Source organism: Trachinotus anak, unplaced genomic scaffold (assembly GCF_046630095.1).
Source record: "Trachinotus anak isolate AG129_WGS33_773 ecotype Australia unplaced genomic scaffold, CSIRO_AGI_Tana_v1 ptg000021l, whole genome shotgun sequence".
NCBI lineage: Eukaryota > Metazoa > Chordata > Actinopteri > Carangiformes > Carangidae > Trachinotus > Trachinotus anak.
In genome coordinates this window covers 6,109,119-6,128,091 of record NW_027273872.1, presented here as the reverse complement: position 1 = coordinate 6,128,091, position 18,973 = coordinate 6,109,119, and the positions used below count along the sequence as shown (strand labels likewise).

The 18,973-nt window shown below is 41.8% G+C and overlaps 1 protein-coding gene across 2 annotated transcripts; it reads right to left on the bottom strand.

Moving 5' to 3' along the window:
- Positions 1 to 657: 657 nt before the first annotated feature.
- klhl3 (kelch-like family member 3) lies at positions 658 to 18,905 on the bottom strand. Of its 2 annotated transcripts, none has more exons than XM_071506946.1 (15): positions 16,467 to 18,905; positions 15,121 to 15,279; positions 13,723 to 13,829; positions 13,486 to 13,607; positions 10,766 to 10,928; positions 10,410 to 10,519; positions 8,339 to 8,455; positions 7,601 to 7,750; positions 7,337 to 7,454; positions 6,550 to 6,747; positions 5,410 to 5,511; positions 5,188 to 5,316; positions 4,444 to 4,584; positions 3,793 to 3,936; positions 658 to 3,682 (listed from the first exon to the last, which is right to left on the bottom strand). In XM_071506946.1, the coding sequence occupies exons 1-15, from the start codon at positions 16,514 to 16,516 to the stop codon at positions 3,654 to 3,656; spliced, it is 1,839 nt and encodes a 612-aa protein (XP_071363047.1). In that variant the 5' UTR covers positions 16,517 to 18,905; the 3' UTR covers positions 658 to 3,653. The 2 variants fall into 2 exon arrangements, with proteins under 2 accessions (XP_071363047.1, XP_071363048.1); XM_071506947.1 differs by having other exon boundaries at positions 15,121 to 15,255.
- Between the last annotated feature and the right edge of the window lie 68 nt (positions 18,906 to 18,973).

Below are 18,973 nucleotides of genomic sequence, written 5' to 3'. Positions count from 1 at the left end.
TCATCTAAAAGTAATTACAGCAGTAGTCTTAAATGATAAATCAAAGAAAAGGAACCATTTGTTTCTGCTGAATAGTTCATGGATGGGATTCAGCCTAAAAGCTGATGGTCATGATCAATAAGCTGCTGGAGCCCGTCGCTTATTTTACAAGAAGAGTCACTTGTTCATTTCATATGAAGAGAAACTCACCTGTTGCTGAGCTCCACAAAAACCTCCTCCACTTTATTTTGTAATAAGTAACTGAACATAAAAATCTCTTTTCTTCTTCACTTGGGAAAAAAAAGGGTTTTAATGAGGAGAAATCAAACTAAAGGACTGCAGATTTCCTTTGTTGCAGCCAACCTGCTCAGCACCGCAGAGGCCGGCGGGTCCCCAATCAGGGTAATCACACCTGTCAATCACACGCCAGAGACCACGCCCACACCAGAGCAGCACCACGGCCAATGGAGGAAAAAGTATTTAGACCTTTAACTTTGGAAAATGCAATACCAAATATAACACGTTCATATCACTGGAATATAATTACATGTGCACATCATTCACGTTGCAGCTGTTCAATGTGGGTATTGATAATTCCAAAAATAAAAAATAGTCAATATCAATATCCTAATATTGCAGGATATGGTGCACGGTCAGAAATGAAGTTTCCCACTGTCCTTGAAATATATCAGCATGTTTTATTTTTAATTTTGAGGTAACATTCACAGATCAGGCGCATCCTCAGTTAATAACTAGATATAAACTCTTTGATTAATGACATTTTCCATCAAACCAGGACATGAAGTGTATAATGTCCGAGAGGTGACAGATGCTGAAAGGCTTCTCACTGCATGCTGACTCCAGACTTGATGGAAGTGAACAACACAATGCACGTGGCTGTCCGACCTTCCCTCTGCTTCCAGTTGCACATTTGTGTTTGGATTGATTAAACTTGACAGAGGCAGTTGTGTTCAGGTTAATCAAAATAAAATCAGTCAATCGTGCTGTTGAAGGAAAATCCCCCTTTTTTTTTTCCTGTTCAACCCAAAATAAAAAACCTGTGACAGGAAATTCATTTTATACAAAACATCCTAAAGTGCCAAATGCATAATGTTACAATTTCAGACAAAGCAGCACAAGTGGGTTTAGAGCATTTCTGCAAAGAAAGCCTGCCTAGTGTTTCTGTTCTTAATGAAGCTTATTTCAAGTCTGAAGGTTTCCAGTCATCTGTGGAAACAGCTCACAAGCTTAAAACTATCAACACACACAAGTCCGACCTTCACACACCACGATCTCACAATATCAACCTTTAGTTCACAACAGCCACTGTTTATGATATTAAAAATATAACATCTGCACTGAGTAATAACATCATTCATCTGAAAACTTCAAGGGGGGAGGGGGAGGCACCACTTGACAAACTAGCCTCACTTCAAGGTCCATTTAGTAGCTGTCCTGGAGCTTTCAACCAGGTCCTCACCAGAACATTTATGTTTTCACTTTAACCCACACACACACACACACACAATCTAAGCTGCATTACGTGATGGTACCTGTCAAAAAATAATGGGATCCCAAACGTAGGATCTGGAGTGCAGCTCTGGGAACTAGGAGCACACGCTGAGCTTTTTATTAAAGTGCAGCTAATGTTTCGACATAAAGAGAGTCTTCCTCCTTCCTGTCCAAACGCTACCTTATTAAAAAGCTCTGACTACACCTGTGTGCTCCACACCTCAGTGTCCAGGTCCCAGTTTTTCTGTCTGTTGAGGCAACAACATGAGTTTCAAATTTCTGCAAAAAAAAAAAAAAAAAAACCTCAGTTATGGATCACTGGTAGTATCTCCAGCAAGTTTCAAGTCAGTGTGAATATACTGGAAGACAAAAACAACAGTACAGCTTTTTTTAAGTATTTTATATACTTCTGGTCAACGGGCTTAGAAATGACAGCAGGTTGTGTCCAGTTTGTGATTCCTGTAAGATAAAGTGGACAGAGATGAAAGGTCAAACCTTCCTTCACACAGCTCCTATAAATCTCTTCTCTTCATACAATCAAAGCTATGGCACCAGTCAGCTGAATAACTACATCTAAAATATATCCACCGTCATCTGAATGAATGTCAAGTAGAGCACGAGTGTAACATTATTAGGATGAGAAACTGAAATGAAAACCTCACCTTATGCATAAATGCTGTGTAATCAATTGAACCTAAACAATAAATAGAAAATCTTTGCATCTTATACATAATATTTTACATCTGAAATTTCTACAGTGCATTTTGACACACTCCTTTAGACAGTGAACAGAAATAATTAATCATTTCAGTTTGTTACGAAGCGATAAAAACGTCTCCAGCATTATTCTGATTCTGATCATTATAACTGGCACATTTTATATAATTTCTGATGAAATTATTGGCCTTTAAGTGTTGAGTTTAAATGCTCCCATGAAGTCTGACAGCAGGTTAGTGATCCAGTTGGTCAGTCAGAAAGACAAGGCAGACATCCGACCGGCCAATCAGTCGGCCGGCCAGCCAGCCAGCCTGTATCAGTCAGTGCAAGTGTTCAGTGCATCAGTAGTGTGTCGACAAACAATCAAGTCCCGCTGTGTCGAATCAGATCCTCTGGCCTGGGTCCGAAGCCACAGAAGTGATTCTCAACCTCCCGAAAATGTAGAATATGAGACTTCATTTGCATAAAAGATGTTTTAAACATTCTGTAAATGACCTTGCAGCTCATTAAGTCTTCAGGTTGAGAACAAACACTCTCTGGCAGCTGTGGCCTTTTGTGCTAACAGCGCAGCCGCTCTCTGCAAAGCTGGTTTTCATTTAGTTCAGCAGCTGGAGCTGCTGATGATCGGCACAGGAATCAAATGAACTTGGTACATTTCTCAAGATCAAGCTGAGCTGGTTGCCATAAGATGATTAATATTCTAGGAATCGTGGCAAGTCTCATAATTTAAAAAAAAAAGAAAAATGGCTCTCATGGCGTGCCTGGCGTTCCACGATTTTGGATTATGTTTGTTCAACAGCCGATCACAGGCCTGTCCTGATTATTGCAGCAACAGCATTAACACTGTGAGCAGAGTCTGTCTGAAGTTTAGTTAACGGCGAGGCTTGTGCAGTCGATCGAGTTGATGTTTCTGTCAGCTGGTGTCGAAGGTTTCACTTCCCTGGGTTTGATACGGGCCATCACATGAACGCCGCCTTTACACCACTGAGCGTCTAAAGCACTTCACTCAGTTCGGCCCATCGATGTCAGCTGCTTCCTGACAGTAAGTCTTTCCAACATCAGCGTCTGAGTGAGTCTTACGTCAGCTGATACAGCTGCTTGTTATGTGCTTGGGATTTGGAAAACCTCTCACAAAGACAGAGTTTTGTTTCAGCCCGCTCTCCTGTGGCTATTGCTTCTTATCCAGTGCAACAGTGTCCTTAAAAGTCAGGATCTCACAGGGCTTAAATGGAAATATCTTGGAGATAGCAACAAAATCAGGATGTGGGTCGGCGCCAAACCCCCCTCCCCCTTGTCAACATCCATCCGTGATTGTGTCAGCTGAAGATTGAGAGCGTCCCGTCCATGTGAAGAGTTTCATCGCAGGCGTTGCTTCTCTGTTTGTCCTCAGACGACATTGCGAGTCTGTGTGAAACTGCAGAGCTGATTCTGTGGGACGACTGTGGTCATAATGGCTTGTCAATCACTGCAACGCCTGAAGAAGTGAGAACATGACAGACAGTGAGACGGAGACAAACCGCCACATACGCAGGTAAAATGTGAACACTGGTTATATTGCCTGTGGTATGATCAGTTGAGACTTACCAGCATAGCTGCGCCCGTTACTCATGTTGGTGGGAATGAGGCTCCACTTGTCTGTGGCCGGGTTGTAAAACTCTACAGAGGAGAGGTTACAGGACCCGTCGTCTCCTCCAATCACGTACAGCAGTCCGTTAATGGCACAGACTCCTTGAGGAGGGCAAAACCAAAACTGAATCTTTTCCTTGTAATTAACATCATAATTTTCCTGATTTTTATATTTCAGGAGAAAGTGGAAAATAATGCATGTAGATAGATAATGCTTGGAGAAAATATCAGGGCAACAAAATTAAAATTTGTCATTATATGTGCGTCAGCAGAGTGAGAATCTGCTTTGAGTTTTAATGAGTTGTACTTTATTAATGTCTTTCTACACTAAGGTCTTGCATCAAGTTGCTGTTTACATACTTGCCTCTGTGAGCTCTGAGGATTATTGCCTAAAGAGCAGCTGTAGACTAGATATTTATTGGTGATTATATATTTGTTGATAAATTCTTGAAACCACGTGATTAAAAACTGAAGCATTTGCTGACTATTTCCATGGAGGATCAACGGCGTGGCCATCACCAATGATCTTACAGCATTTTACACGATGAACAACAGACAAAACCTGTCATGGATTTGAGGGATGGTGCGTGTCTGTGGGTGTTATCTGACCTGCATTTCGTCTGCACATGTTCATGTCACAGACCAGTCTCCAGGTGTTGGTCTGTGGGTCGTAAACCTCAACACTCTTTCTCACTAGAGGTCCGTCGTGTCCTCCTGCCGCATACAGCTGGCCGCCCAACACACCCACACCTGGACAAAAGAACACGAGGAAGCACCAGTGTGATGAAGTAGTAGTGGATGAACTTGTAGTGTTTATTTGAATATATTGAAAAGTTAAATCTGTTGATGCTATAGCACTAAAACAAAGCAGTGCTGTCTGATGATGCTCTCCCTTTGACTTTTTATGGTAATTTTATTTATATTGTCGAGATGAGCTCTGTCATTTCACTCTTGTGATCACTACTCTGTTGAGTCATGGTGGACTGTGTCACATTTTGCAGATCTGGAGTCAGATTTGGCCGATCCAATATGAAACACACTGACACAGTTTATTGTGTCAGCGCTGATGATCAGATTCCTGTTTGTATAACTGTATAACACTAAGTCCACCGGGTGGTGCTGTTGCTCCAGATAAAACTGTTAAACCAGAATTCACACTCACTTACTACAACACAGTATCAGTTAAAAATGTTCATCTCCAGTTTGTAAACATGTGCATCTTTCATGTGGAGCCACTCCTCAGGGGGAAAGAAGTAACACTTTGCTGCTCCTAGTGTGTATTATGGACTGTACTGTATGTAGAGTAGGATGTAGTGTGTGTGTGTGTGTGTGTGTGTGTGTGTGTGTGTGTACCTGCTCCACTGCGCCGCGTGCTCATGTCAGCCACGTAGCACCACTGATCAGTAACAGGGTCGTACTCTTCCACTGTACTGAGACACTGACGGGATGCTCCGTCGTAGCCTCCTACTGCATACAACTTACCTGCAGACACACACACGGCCGTTAAAAATCCATCTGAATGTTTATTGAAACGGCATATGATAAAAACCTGGGTCACACATGCTTCATTCTTACCGTCGACCACCCCTACACCCACACTGCTGCGTCGGGTGTTCATGGAGGCCACATACAGCCACTCGTTCGTTTTGTAATTGTAAGCTTCTACTGTGGACAAACCTGAACGGGAGAGAAATAGGGGATAAGATGGAGACAAAAGAGAAAAGAAGGGAAAGGATGGAAAATTAGCGAATGACATTAATGGGTTAGAGAAAGACAACATGTGTCGATCAGTCTGTGGGTGTTGACATCCTTGCGTTCAGCCGGTAGATGTGTTACGAGACGAGAGGCGAACGGCTCCGCTGTCTGCTTGTGTTTACTGTTAACACTGTAGTAGACAGTTGTGCTACTGCAAGCAATTATATCTGCTCACCCTCAGGTGGTAATGAGCGAGAGAGGAAACAGCCACATAATGATGCTGAGTCAGATGGAGAAGTTGACACGGACACGGAAACTAAATCTGCATTTTGCTTTTACTTTACCTGCCCCATCTTTACTGCTCACACATTGTCCATCTGTATTTCATTTTGTAAATTTTTAGACAACTGTCTTCCTGCAGCTGCACCGTACCAGAGCTGACCATAAAAACATCAAATTATTTTCCCACGACAAGTCACAGATTTTTGTGATTTTACAGTTCTTACAGCAGCTGGAAAAATTTCATCTGGCCCGTTTTGGAGATAATACACATTTCTGTGTGTGTCATGCGTGATACACACCCAGATGTTTTTCACCATTAATAACAATGACATAGTAATGTTCCTTTCAGTGCAACTGCTTTATCAGATCATGCAATCAAAGCCTGAACAGTTGCAAGAATGATGCAGGACCTAAAAAGTATGAGTTCCTAGTTTCAAAGTCTTATTTCAGTTTTCACTATTTTAAAGTCATGCACAATATCCATAATTATACATCTTGTATTTTCAACTAGAGATTAAACAAGTGTAATAATTTCTGAGATGACAAATGATTAAAAAAAAAAAAAAAAAAAAAAAAAAAAAAAATCCTCAGCGTTTTCCGACTTATTAACAACATTTGCAAAGAAACTCTTCATCCAAAGTGGAAAAAATGAATCATTACCTGACTGCTAATAACTATTTTAGCCACACTTGTGCAACCCTGTGATGAGTGTGTGTGACTGTGTGTGTAGGCTTGTACCTATACTTCCGTTGAAGCCGCCCACAGCGTACAGTAAATCCCCCAACACAGCAGCTCCCAGCGTACTGCGTCTCTCCTGCATACTCGCCACCGCACTCCACTGGTCTCTCGCTCCATCGTACTCGTCCACCGTCCGTTCCCGCAGTGAACTGTTGAACCCCCCGACTGCATACACACGGCCCGCCATGGAAACAACACCTGGGGAGAGTAGAGAGAATGAAAACGATTATTAAAAAAAACTGTAGGACAATGTCATGATTTGTGGACATGTACTAAAACAGGTTCATGAAGCGTTTCCATTTCTGGATGATTATACCCACACTAGTGGTTTGGGAGGTGTTGCCTCGTTAAAAACAGACCGTGTTCACTACATAACTGCTAAAGTCAACCAAAGTTTTTAGATTTATTTTTTTACTTTTCAGACAGTTGATAGATTCAGTTCATTTCACACAACAGAGACTTGAATCTTGTGTGGTTCAGGTAAACGATCAGAGGGTTCATTTCATCTGCTTCAGTCTTAAGTTATGGGAGGTTACTGCATGGTAGAGCAGAGGGACTGTTTCACTAAAAACATGGTGTGGATTACACCAATAAAATTAGTGATGATTAAAGGTTAGCTTTTTAGTCAGTGGACGTGTTGTTTTACGGAATTTTTGCTGTTGTATTGTTGAATATTTATGTTGTTGTGTCATTATACTGCAAAATCATATTCAGCATGGAGAAGCTGTTTACCACCCTAAGCAGCCCCCCCACCCCCCACAGTCATGCACAAGATTCATGAACTGACCTGCCCGACAGCGTCTGGAGGGAAGGTCAGCTACTTGGTACCAGCGGTCTTCCTGGAAGTCGTAGCACTCCACACTGCGGATCGCCTTAGGAGCCTGACCGCCAACTACAATCATCACCTGTACACACACACACACACACACAGAGTCAAGGCTAGACAGATGAATCAGTGTGTTTACAGAAGAGATGAAACTATAATTGATACCGTGAGCCTACGTTCTGTCTGTCAGTGAGCGGTGTGCGAGATGTTTGTGTGTTCGTTTACCTTGGGGATGCTGATCGGTGTCCTCGGTCGAGTTCGGTCTGTCTTGATAAGGTGCCGCTGGTCGGCCGGCAGCAGGTGATACTTCATCGCTTCTATAAGAAAATCTTTACAGGTGTTGTTGTTCTTTATCAAAGCCTCCTCCTCCACAATCTGAAACAGGGACACGTTTCCGACAAATTTCATTTACCAAACCACACAACTGTAAAAACGCTAAGTGGTGGTGCCAGTGGGTGGGGGGATATATTGACTACATATAGAAGAACAAGCCTGATATGACCAACTACCCAGCTCACACACATCCATTAAGAGCTACACTTAACTTTAAGGCACTGTGGTGAACTGAACTGATTTTTAAAACGTTCTATTTCCTCTTAACACAGTTCTGAAGAGACAAATATGTGAAGCACGCTTGTGAAGGGCACCAACCATATCTGAAGGAAGCAGGTTAAAGGCAAATGGACCTGCTGTTAAGTGTTGGATTTGTTTTCCACTCATTCGAACAGATGATAACTAAAGAAGTCTCTTTGTTCAGTCACAAAACACCTTCAGGCCTTCACTTAGAAAAATAATTCTTGATAGCTGATGTGGATTATTGAGAATCCTGACTGACACACACAATAGAAATTATAGCCTTATTTCTAAGACTAGTTAAATTTTTTATGTGAGCAGTGTGAGGTGGAGAGAGAAAAAGGGTGAAGAATTCAGAGAAAGTAGAGCAGAGCAGAGACTGTCTTTTACCTGCACCAGGTAATCCCTGGACAGCAGTGGAAGTCTGACGTGCTCCATCAGTTTGGGCATGTGCTCCAGACGAGCGGGCTTATCGTGCTTGATCCAAGCTATCATAGCCTCAAACACCTGGGGGAGAGATGGAGAGCCGAGTCAGAGAGCAGTGAAGGAGAGAACAGAGCAGGGTAATAAACATGCGTATAAATACACCAAGAGACAAAGACAGAGAGAGACTTTGTTAAAATTGATTTCCTGTTTTTAATTCAAAGTCCTTTTCTCTGACCTGAAAATACTGTGATTCGAGTTTTTACACTTGAGCTGAATTTTCTCACCGAAGCACATCTGGTCAATCACTGCATGAAGCAGGGTGTGATTTGCAGTTTTGGAAAGTTTCTGACGTTGAAAAGGTGTGAGGAGGGGGCGTTAGACGCTGTTCAACAAGTACTCTGTTTGAAGCGTTCAGACATCCTGAGTGTGGACACTGCACATGACACACCTCACAAGCTCAGCGATTTCACTCACTGCGTGAAATCCGTCGTTCAAGCTGTAGATACTGTGTTCTTTCACAGTGAAATGCCTGTACTTACTTTGTTCTGCACCCTTTTCTATCCAAAGCTTTGGTGAAGGCACCACACCCTGTCAGCAATCTGTCGATTCAAATTCACTGATTTACACACATTCACACTTGATCATATCCTGTTGGCCTGTGGAGCAGCTCCACTGGAGCTAATGAGGGACTGAGTACAGCTCCTGTTGTGCACAAAGGGATATTAACAATGATACTCGACTACTCCCCGGACTTTCTTCTCCTCCAGTGTACTAACCAACCTCTAAACTCAAACCACAAACCTTCTACCAACACAAAGCATAAGCTATTTCCAATTTAGATTTACACAGGCCACAAAAATCCAACACAAAGGTATTGTAATAAAAAGTGTCATGTTTATAATGTAGCTGTGTGTCGGTGTGGATTCAGATATCACTTGTGCTGGGTTTCTGCTGACGACTCCACAGCCTGTGTAGCTGACATCACACAATACCACACAAACTGTAATTAAGTGGAAAAAAACTCACTCACTTCAGCCTCATGGTTGTGACTGAGCTGGGGAAATCAGGACTTTCTGTCAGTGAAGATTTCTCTTATTCTAATGAAAATAACTGCATAGTTTCTACAAACCAGTGGCAAAACGGCAGTAAACATGAACATGATTTAACTCTGATGATGTAAAACCAATCACTCGAGCTGCACCAGCAGGTATTGCTTGCAGTTGCTCCCAGCAGGATATCAGTACAAGAGAGGTGGCAGACCTCTGTTGCCTCAGCTAATTAAATAACGAGCTACCGTAACACCGTTTGCCTGAATGTCGTGATTTCACCTACAGAATCGCCACATTTATTTAATGATAAATGAAAATAACTAAGGTCATTGACTGGATTAATTTCTATTTACATACCTGACGTGACTGCGAGGTTAGCCGTGGGGGTAACCATCTTTAAATGTGTGAAAAGCTCCCACGAACAGGATGTTTTCCCACATCCTCCATATGTGCCACAGAATTGAATCAACGCACTAACTGATCGCATTTCCAGATGAAGCTGGTTTGACAGGGACAGTGGGACAGTGTGTGGCTCCCTGTGTGTCTCTGTCTGACTGAACCAGCAGTCACCTCGACTGCTGCTGCCCTGACAGCAGGGTGACACACAGATGCTCCCTCTGACTCCTCCTGTTGACTGACTATCAGCAGACAGAGAAACCGTCCTCTGGAATATGTCTGCTGGCCTCAGTCAGATAATCAGACACCGTGACCGTGATGAGGACGTCTGCCTTTAGTGCAGCTCCAGATCTCTCTCAGCTCCCACTACAGCTGTCCCAGAGTCGGGAGTCTGAGTTGGCACTTCTCTGGGGGGTGAGCGTTTCTGCCATGCCTGCACATGACTCATGTCTGACCTAAAACGTTGCGTTTTACCGTCTTTGTTAATCATCTGGGATGTGAAAACATTCTCACATATCTTTTCATGTTGAAGAAAACAGACAAAACTTTGATAAAAAGTTGGAGTGTGTGCCTGTGTTGTGCCGTCTGACCTTCTCCTCCGTGGAGACTGTGAGTTTGTCGCTGGAGATGAGGCTGCAAACTTGCTGCAGAGTAAGGCCCAGAAACTCCTCACCCTGCACCACCTCTGTGAAATGCTGCTCTGAGAAACACAAACATGCAGGGTTACACACAGCACAACTCAATATTTCACCTAACGAGCTGAAGACATGTCTCTGGTATCCTTTCCACTATTTAATACTATCACTTCCAACATGACACGTAGCAGTTTTCCAAAGATTTCTGCATTTTTCAACTGTTACATAAAGGTATCGCCACCTACCACACCACAGCACACACAGTGGCAACTATGACTCAGGATTTGTGGTGTGAGCAGTGAGAAGCTTACCAGCGTATGCGTGGGCCTGGTTGAGAAGCTGTGTGCATGTGTGCAGGTCAGCAAAGGCTCTGATGCCCAGACAGTTGGTGGGGTGAAGCTGAGACTGCAGGAACTCACAGCAAACCTGACGGACATCCATCAGCTGCAGGAGACTCGCTGCCGGCAGCAGAACCTGCAAAGAGGACACACACAAAGTCAATTTAAAACTCCAACTGGATTTTATTAGCGGAAGAACTCAGCGGAAGGGATTGACTTGGAAATCCGTGTTCTGCGTCTTCTTACAATTCAAATATGAGCAAAGTGTTTTAAAAATAAAATGGTAGAGGCACAGTTAGTTACCACCCACAGCCAAAGATTTCAGAACATTTGGTGGCAGGAAGTGAGTTATCTGCTGTTTATCCAAACAACCAATCTCCCTGCGATCAACTCATTACTTCAACAACCTTAATTTGTCCATTAATTAAGCAGCGATTCAACAATCCACCAAGCAGTTATCTAGCAATCAGTCCAGAAAACCATCAATCAACTTGTTACCCAGTCAATTAGTTAACAAGCCAGAAACAATTAGTCAATTTTAAACAATTAGCTGATGGACAGAAAATGAACAGGCAGCTATTCTGATCATTAGTTCATTGTTTCAGTCATTCTTCAGACAAACATTTGCTGGTTTCAGCTACTTAAATGTGAGTACCTGCTGATTTTCTTCACCATATATAACAATAAAGTGGCATTGAGTACATATCTGACACAAGATATTGTGAGAGGCTGATCGTTAACATCGGGATGTCTTCTCTGCTCAGCCCTGCAGTCTGTTAGCCCATCAGTTAGCAAAGCAGGCAGGCAGTGTACTGTTCAAAGTGTGATGCTAACACACAAAGCTACCCTTTGATAGGTCCCTACACAGTCGCTTAACTAGGTCAGTGTCTGTCTGCACACTTGCTCATCCTCGGAGTGTGTATTGTTACTGTCTCCTCAGTTTTCCAGCTCCCCTGAAGGCTTATGTTTTCTAAAAGGGAGCATCAGGCCCACTGGAGCTTTGCTTACAGCAGCTGTGACACACACACACACACACAGGCCTGAGGCAGCACAAGCAACACACTCACACTCACTGAGCACTTCATTGGAAACATCATGTGAAAACAGATTCGTTGCCCGAATAATCAGGTGTGCAGGTGTACTTAATAAAGTGCTCAGTGACGAAATGACAAAATGTGTGAAGAAATGAAAAGTAAAAGCGATCTTTTACTGAAAATTAGGCCCTAGTCATAACAGAGGCGTCGCATATTTACAAGTGAGCCAATCAGGCAGGCACGCTGCTAACAGTGGGAGGATTTCCTGTCTCTCTCCATGCACACTTCCTGTGCTAATAATCAGAGGAAATATCCAGCCTGCAGCTTGATCCTGGTGCATTTATTCAACCCTGCAGCACAGCCATGCAGTTACTAAGAGTTAATGCCACAGAGATAAACAGGGTCTCAGTCCTGTGCTTTCACAGCAAAGCACAGCTCACAACCATAACCAATCTTACATCCCTTGTCGTAAACATCTGCTCCTCAGGCAGGTTCACTTTGGCCATTCTGAAACTTCCACCGAAAAAACCAGAGAATTAAAGGAATCAGGGCTCAGAGGACGACTTCCCCATAAAGTCATTAAAAAGAATAAAAACAGCACTTCACCAACCAGCCATGTCACCTTCTTCTCATTTTGTTTCAGATGAACAGATTTATTTTCACTTCAGTGCTCTGAAACATTTTTTAAGACTTGAAAAAATAATCCTGAAACAAAATGTTGTCAAGTGTTATATGTGTTTGTCAATAAACAAACCACAGCAGTGGCTGTAAATAAAGAGGATAAGAGGACAGGTATTTTCACAAAGCAGATTTTTTTGTATTATTTTTGTTGTATTCTTTGATTTAAAAGTCAATTATACATCATGTATGTATTTTGAATTAAAAGTGTAGCAAAAGAAGGTTAAAAGATGAGATATCCACTGTAATTACTGCACACAGAACTATGAAGACATTCATAGACATTATGAAGACATTTTTAAAAATAAGGAGTTTCCTCTATAGGATTTCTGTGGGGTTGTTTGCTATTTTTTTCAGTTCCAACTTGTTCTGTTATTTTTCTGACTTGTGCTCAAACCAGTGAGGAAAAAAACAAAGATCTGTGCCCAGAAAAAAGGTCAAGACAACAGCAGTAAGACACTTCCTTCTCAGCAACAAGGAAGTTCAGCAACTGTGTGACTAATACCCTGAGCCCAGATCTTTCTGCTAACAGCAGCAGTGCCGCTTTGATTTATCATCATCCACACTGTAAAACAGCAAGAAAATGTGACAGAAATGAACAGAGCTAATGTTTTTGAAATACTGGTCCCCAGGCAGCGGTGACATGTTACTTGTTCAAAACTGAACCCTTCAACAGGGAGAGCAGAGGAGGGCAAGAGCTGGAAGGGCTATATGGACATTAACACACAAAACCCTCTGTGGTATGCACAACGAAAAGAAGATGCTAATATCCTGCTAATGCCTCTTACTGCTGCTGATATATGACACAGTGTTTTCCAGCAAAATCAGAGGTAAAAACAAGGTAAGAGTCACCATTACAGAGGAAAGAGGAAAAGACATCAAGTAAAAACAGGAAAACATTTTTCTACCAGCTCTCACCCCCTTCCCCCCTCGCTCTCCCTCTTCATTAACACACTAACACACACACACACACACACTCACCTGGACATTGTCCTCTGTGACCTCAATCTCAGCGGTGTAAATGTAATCAACTAGTTTTCTCAGGGTTTGCCCGTCCACCTCTCTGATCTCCACCTGATGGGCTTTGCTCTCACTCATATCACCTGCACACAGCGAAACACACACAGTTAAGCAGGTAACACCACTCACGCACACACACACACACACACACACACACATATCAGATGTGATGCCAAGCAAACAGCAGTGTATGTCCACCTGTGAACATGGCACAGAAGTAGGGGCTACAGGACGCCAGGACCACCCTGTGAGCTGGCACTTCAACGCTCCCTGCGATCAGCTGGACATCACACAGCATCTTTTTGCTGACAGAGAGAGAGAGAATGAGAATGAATATTATCTGCATTTATCTAAGTGTTTGTGATAAAGATGTGTAAAAATAAATATGCATACAGGAGCCAGGACCCCTTCAGACACGTATGGGCACGACAGTTGCAGGCAAATGTGCCAATTAAAGTGTTAATTACCAGGGTTGCACTTAAAATCTCCTATAGAATACATGGTTTTGTTCCAGTTGGGAGTTTCATGTTTCAGTATCACTATCAGGCAAGACTGGCATACACTGAAGTAAGCTTTTAGTTTTACTGTAAGACTGCAACTAATTATTATTTTCATTATCGATACCATCAATTATTTTTTCAATTAATCTATAAAATGTCAGAACATTATGGGAAAAAAAAGATCATCCTAGTTTCCAAGGGTTCAAAGTGACGTCTTCAAATGTCTTGTTTTGTCTGACCAACGGTCTAAAACAGAAACTATTCAGTTTACTAAGCAGCAAATCTTTACAGTGAAGATGGTGAATCTAGAGAATATTTGCATTTTTTAATAATCATTTCAGGTCTACTTAAGTGTGTTTTTCTCCTCGACAGAGTAATTTAATGTCTGGTCTGGGTGACTGCACTCTTGTATTTAACTTTATTTACCTCAATATATCTATCTATAATATCTACCACGCTATCATATATACAATCTTTGCTCTCCACCATCAATACATGAGCTTCTGCACATGACATGTTGTTTTTTACGCATTATAAGACAGCAAAAGACCAAAAACAGTGTTTTTTCCAGTAAAGAAAAAAGCCAGACTCATAACACAGCATCTTGTTTTTTGGCAGCTTTGCATTGTGGTCTGCTCGGGATCTCTTTGATCTCCTCTGAGATGGGTTTCTACTTGTGGAACATGTGGGTCGTGACACAAAATGGTCTAGAAGAAGCCCTTATTTATCTTTTCTGAAGGACAGACACTAAAGGCTGATACGTGTCACTGAGATGTTCCAGATAGCTGAAAGGTTTCTATCACATTGAGGCCATCAACAAGGTTACAAGGAAGGCAGCCACCAGCTGGACTTTTCTGATTAAAAATCAAGCAGTTCCTCTTGAGACAGAATTAATTTACTGCTGCACTGACATTTTCAGACAAACCAGGTGAACCAAGGATGACTCCTGCCTTAATACTTTCATTTCTGACTTGCAAAGCAGGCTAAAGCCTCTTCACTTGCAGACCAGAAATGGCTTGCCACAGTGAAATGGCCATATGTAGATTGGCCTTTTTTTTTTTCCCAGTAGGGACGAGCACCACTGTCTGCAACGCACCTCCTCAGGTCGTTCATCAGCTGGAAAGCTTTCCTCATGTGCGTCTGGTTGAAGGTGTGCATCCCTCCATTCACCGCGTCCTCCTCCGAGTCCGTGGTGCAGTTTGGACGCGGTGAGGCCGGTGTGGCCACCAGACTGGTAAGACATGAGAGGCAGTGTCTGGATCATTGGAAATAGATGGTGACCCCAAAATTAGACACAACTCAAAGGTTACAAAAAGAAGATTGGGGAGCGGGGGGGTAAAATAAGTTCAGCAAATATACCAATTTTGTCTAATCACTAATCAATGCTGCGCTATATCACAGAAAAGACTGATTAGTAAATACACACTGGATATGAGGGATTGTCTCTTGACTTGTTTCACTGTCCTCCTTTAATAATCCTCAATTCTTCATGATAATCTGCTTTGGCTGTCGTGGAACACAGTATGTTCTTTACACTAAGGATTTTCTGCATTTAAATCCTGTGGTTACACTCTATTGGTTGACAGTACGGACAATGAACGGAGGAAAAACCCAGTGTTTCATAAAGACTGACTGACCACCCAGATGAAAACCTGCTGAGGAGTCCTAATATCAAAGTATATTCTCCCCCATGTAAACTGAGTTAAAACTTTAAGGTGGTCTGCACTGAGCTGAGAGCCGGTGGCCAAACAGGACTATCATCTCACTGGACCTTTGCTGGGTTTAATGGTTTATAATGTTTGTTTGAAAATGCCTTACTGCCTCCACCATCATGTGTCCACAAAACCAGTCTGAACAAATAATGATGCAGCACATACAAGCCATGGGGATGTTAGGTTAAGTCAGGACACAACAGCAGGAGTCGGTAAACTAAATACTACTGAACAGACCGTCCAAGTCGTGTCCAAAAAAACAAAAAAAACAAAAGAAGTTTGACAGGAAATGCTGTTTGTTTTGAGTTTGTTGTGCGTCAAGTTGTCAGGTTGTCAGCCTGGCTAGCTCTTAGCATTGCTAATCATTTAACTATCATAAGCTTATGACAGCTGCCGTTAGCTGCCATAAATCGCTGGTCATATCGTGGTTATAACAAATTTTAGAGGCCAGTGTACATTCAGTTCACTGTCTATAAGTAACGACTTAATGCCAGTTCCCAAATGTTTATTCGGAGTTTGATTTGGAGCAGCCAACGATGCTAGCTAACTTACCGAGGCTAACTAGTCAACAAGGCTAGCCGGAGTTCGCTCGGTCGGGAAAGTGCTCTTTTGACTGTCCGTGTTGGATTTATGGTCTGTGGATCATGTGGCCTAAAATGTTACCCAACAGATGTACATGCAGCGCGAATCACAGATTGACAGAATAATCCCCAGCGCTGAGTCAACTCACCCCAAAGACACACCGTCCATCCTCCCGGAGCCAGAGAGCACAGCAGGCATGGGCGCTGCGCACAGATCCTGTGTCAGAGAGGAGCCACTCCGCAGTTAAAAACAGGCACAGACATACGTAAGTTGGCACAAAAGACTGACGCTGACCTGGTGCCAAAAAAAAAACAAAAAAACTTTATTTAATGAGATTTATTTACATTTTTGGGTCTTTATCTATCTTTACTGAAGTTATATACCAACAACCACAGAAGCACAACCCACCCTCCCTATGTAGGTATTAGATAATTGTTAAATTATCTCATTCATATGATTTGGTTTGGGGATCAGTTTACATGTGAATAGGTGTAACCAGTGAGACATGAGCAGCTCTCAGCCTCTTTTATTATGTCAGAGTAGCTCTCATAGGAAAAAAGGTTGGAGACCCCTGCATTACTATGTGACAGTCACAGGCTTCCTGGACATGGCTGAATTACTAACCGGGCCTCCAACCCCAACACGCCCCAAGAGACTTCAGCACACTGCAGGTCAATTGGATTTGGTAATTTGACTAATTACTAATTTGTTAGGAGAATTTGAACCATTAAAACACAATTTAAACTAAGGCAGGTTCTATATTATTCATTCATTCTGTGGCCAGGCCAGATCTTTGCGCTGGGTTATATATATATAATATATATAATATTACTGGAGAAGCCATCCCTCGCTCACAGTGCTGAAGCTTCCCACAGCTTGATTATATAATGCCAGAACACAAAATACGATTTGCTGGTCAAAGCTACTAAAGAAATGAGTGTTTTAGTATAAATATGTGTAGTTAACTGTCTCCTTCTGCCATGTATTTGCTTGCTTACTTGTATATATACATATACGTACAGACGGGTGACAGATTAAAGGAAAAACCAACATAAAGTGTCTTAGTAAGCATTCAGTGTTTAGATGATGGTGGTGGAGGTGTAAAGTCTGCAGTTCAATTTGTGACCAGTCTGTATTTACTATGTGTTTATTCTTTGGTTGCTTCATATACAGTAATAGTCAAAAGTTTGGGTCCAAAAATTTGACTGGTCATGTACATACATGTACTTTATGTGTATTCTTGGCTATTTTGTGGATATCATCATAGATAATGGAACAAATTAGCATTACTTTCTAATGTCTAGGTTGTTTTCACTGCCTTGGTTCAGGGGCTACAGAGTGGAAGTGGGTTGGCTAAAGGGTGTGTGTGAAAGGAACTGTTGTATTACACTTTGGTGTGTCTGCCTCATTGCTTTTGTGACTATCATGGTGCTTCTGCTCTTCAGTTTTGTTTTTTTTTTTTTTTTAATGAAGCTTCAACTGCATTTTTATTGAATTTTAAGCCTTTTTTTGATCTTCTATTTTATTTAACGCTTTAAAAATCCTCTCAATGTGTCATTTTATCCTGGTTTGTCTTTCTGTTGTACAGTGTGTTGTCTAAAGGCCTTCTTTTATGTCTTCTCTGCAGCACATCGGATCGTCGTATGAAAAGGTGCTCGCCTTGCTTTAAAAGTTTAAGGTGAAATAAGAAATTCTGTGATGACATGCTGCAGCAGAATGAAGCCATCTGACCCACATCTTATCAATATATATATGTGAACATTCCTGTTTGATAACAAGTCGATTGTACCCAGAAATATCATCAGAGTGGGAGCTCACACCTTTTTCCCCCCTCTCTGTTAGAGGTCTCTACTTGCTACTGTTCAACACCAGCAGTCAGTCATGTACAACTACTCATAAGATCCTGTGTCTCCTTGCAGAGTGTATTGCTAACAAATTCTCACACCACAGTTTCATTCATGGTCTGCAACCAGACATCCTGGCACCAACAAATTAACATGCTGCTGGAGAGAAGATGGCAGCGGCTTAAGCCAGTGTTCAAGAGAGAAACAGACTCTAAACACTGGATCCTGTGTCTATTTATGGAGGTAAACAAAAATGGGATTTTCTGTAAAAAAAAAAAAAAAAACCTGTCAAGATAAAACTGAAAATTGCATTTTTTTCCCACCTTAAAACCAGTTTACAAAACGCAACTGATAACATCTTTAAAAAAATACTAATACTTGCAGAATAATCACACTTCACTTCAATAGAAGAAATGTTCATATGAATGTGATATTATTGGTTTGCACCTTACAAAATGTTACCAAAGAGAACAAAATCAATATCAGTCATTTCACCATGCACCCATGTGGGAAATTACTGTGAATTTGATAGGGTTGTAAAAAGTTTTTGATCATGGAGTATTAAAATTATGCTCCAAAAAAACTGCAAACACAGGAGCAAATCAGTTAAAAATACAGATTTATAGTGATTGTGTAAATCAGCTCCCTCCACCTCCAAAGTATTAGCTTTGATGCTATAAAATGGCCGATGAACTGGAAATGCAGTAATTTACAGGCAATACTACCTCCTAGTGGTGGCCTTGTGGACTCAATTCACAAGATTACAGAAAAAAAAAAGGCATAAAAGGCAGATTATCCGAGTAATGCTGAT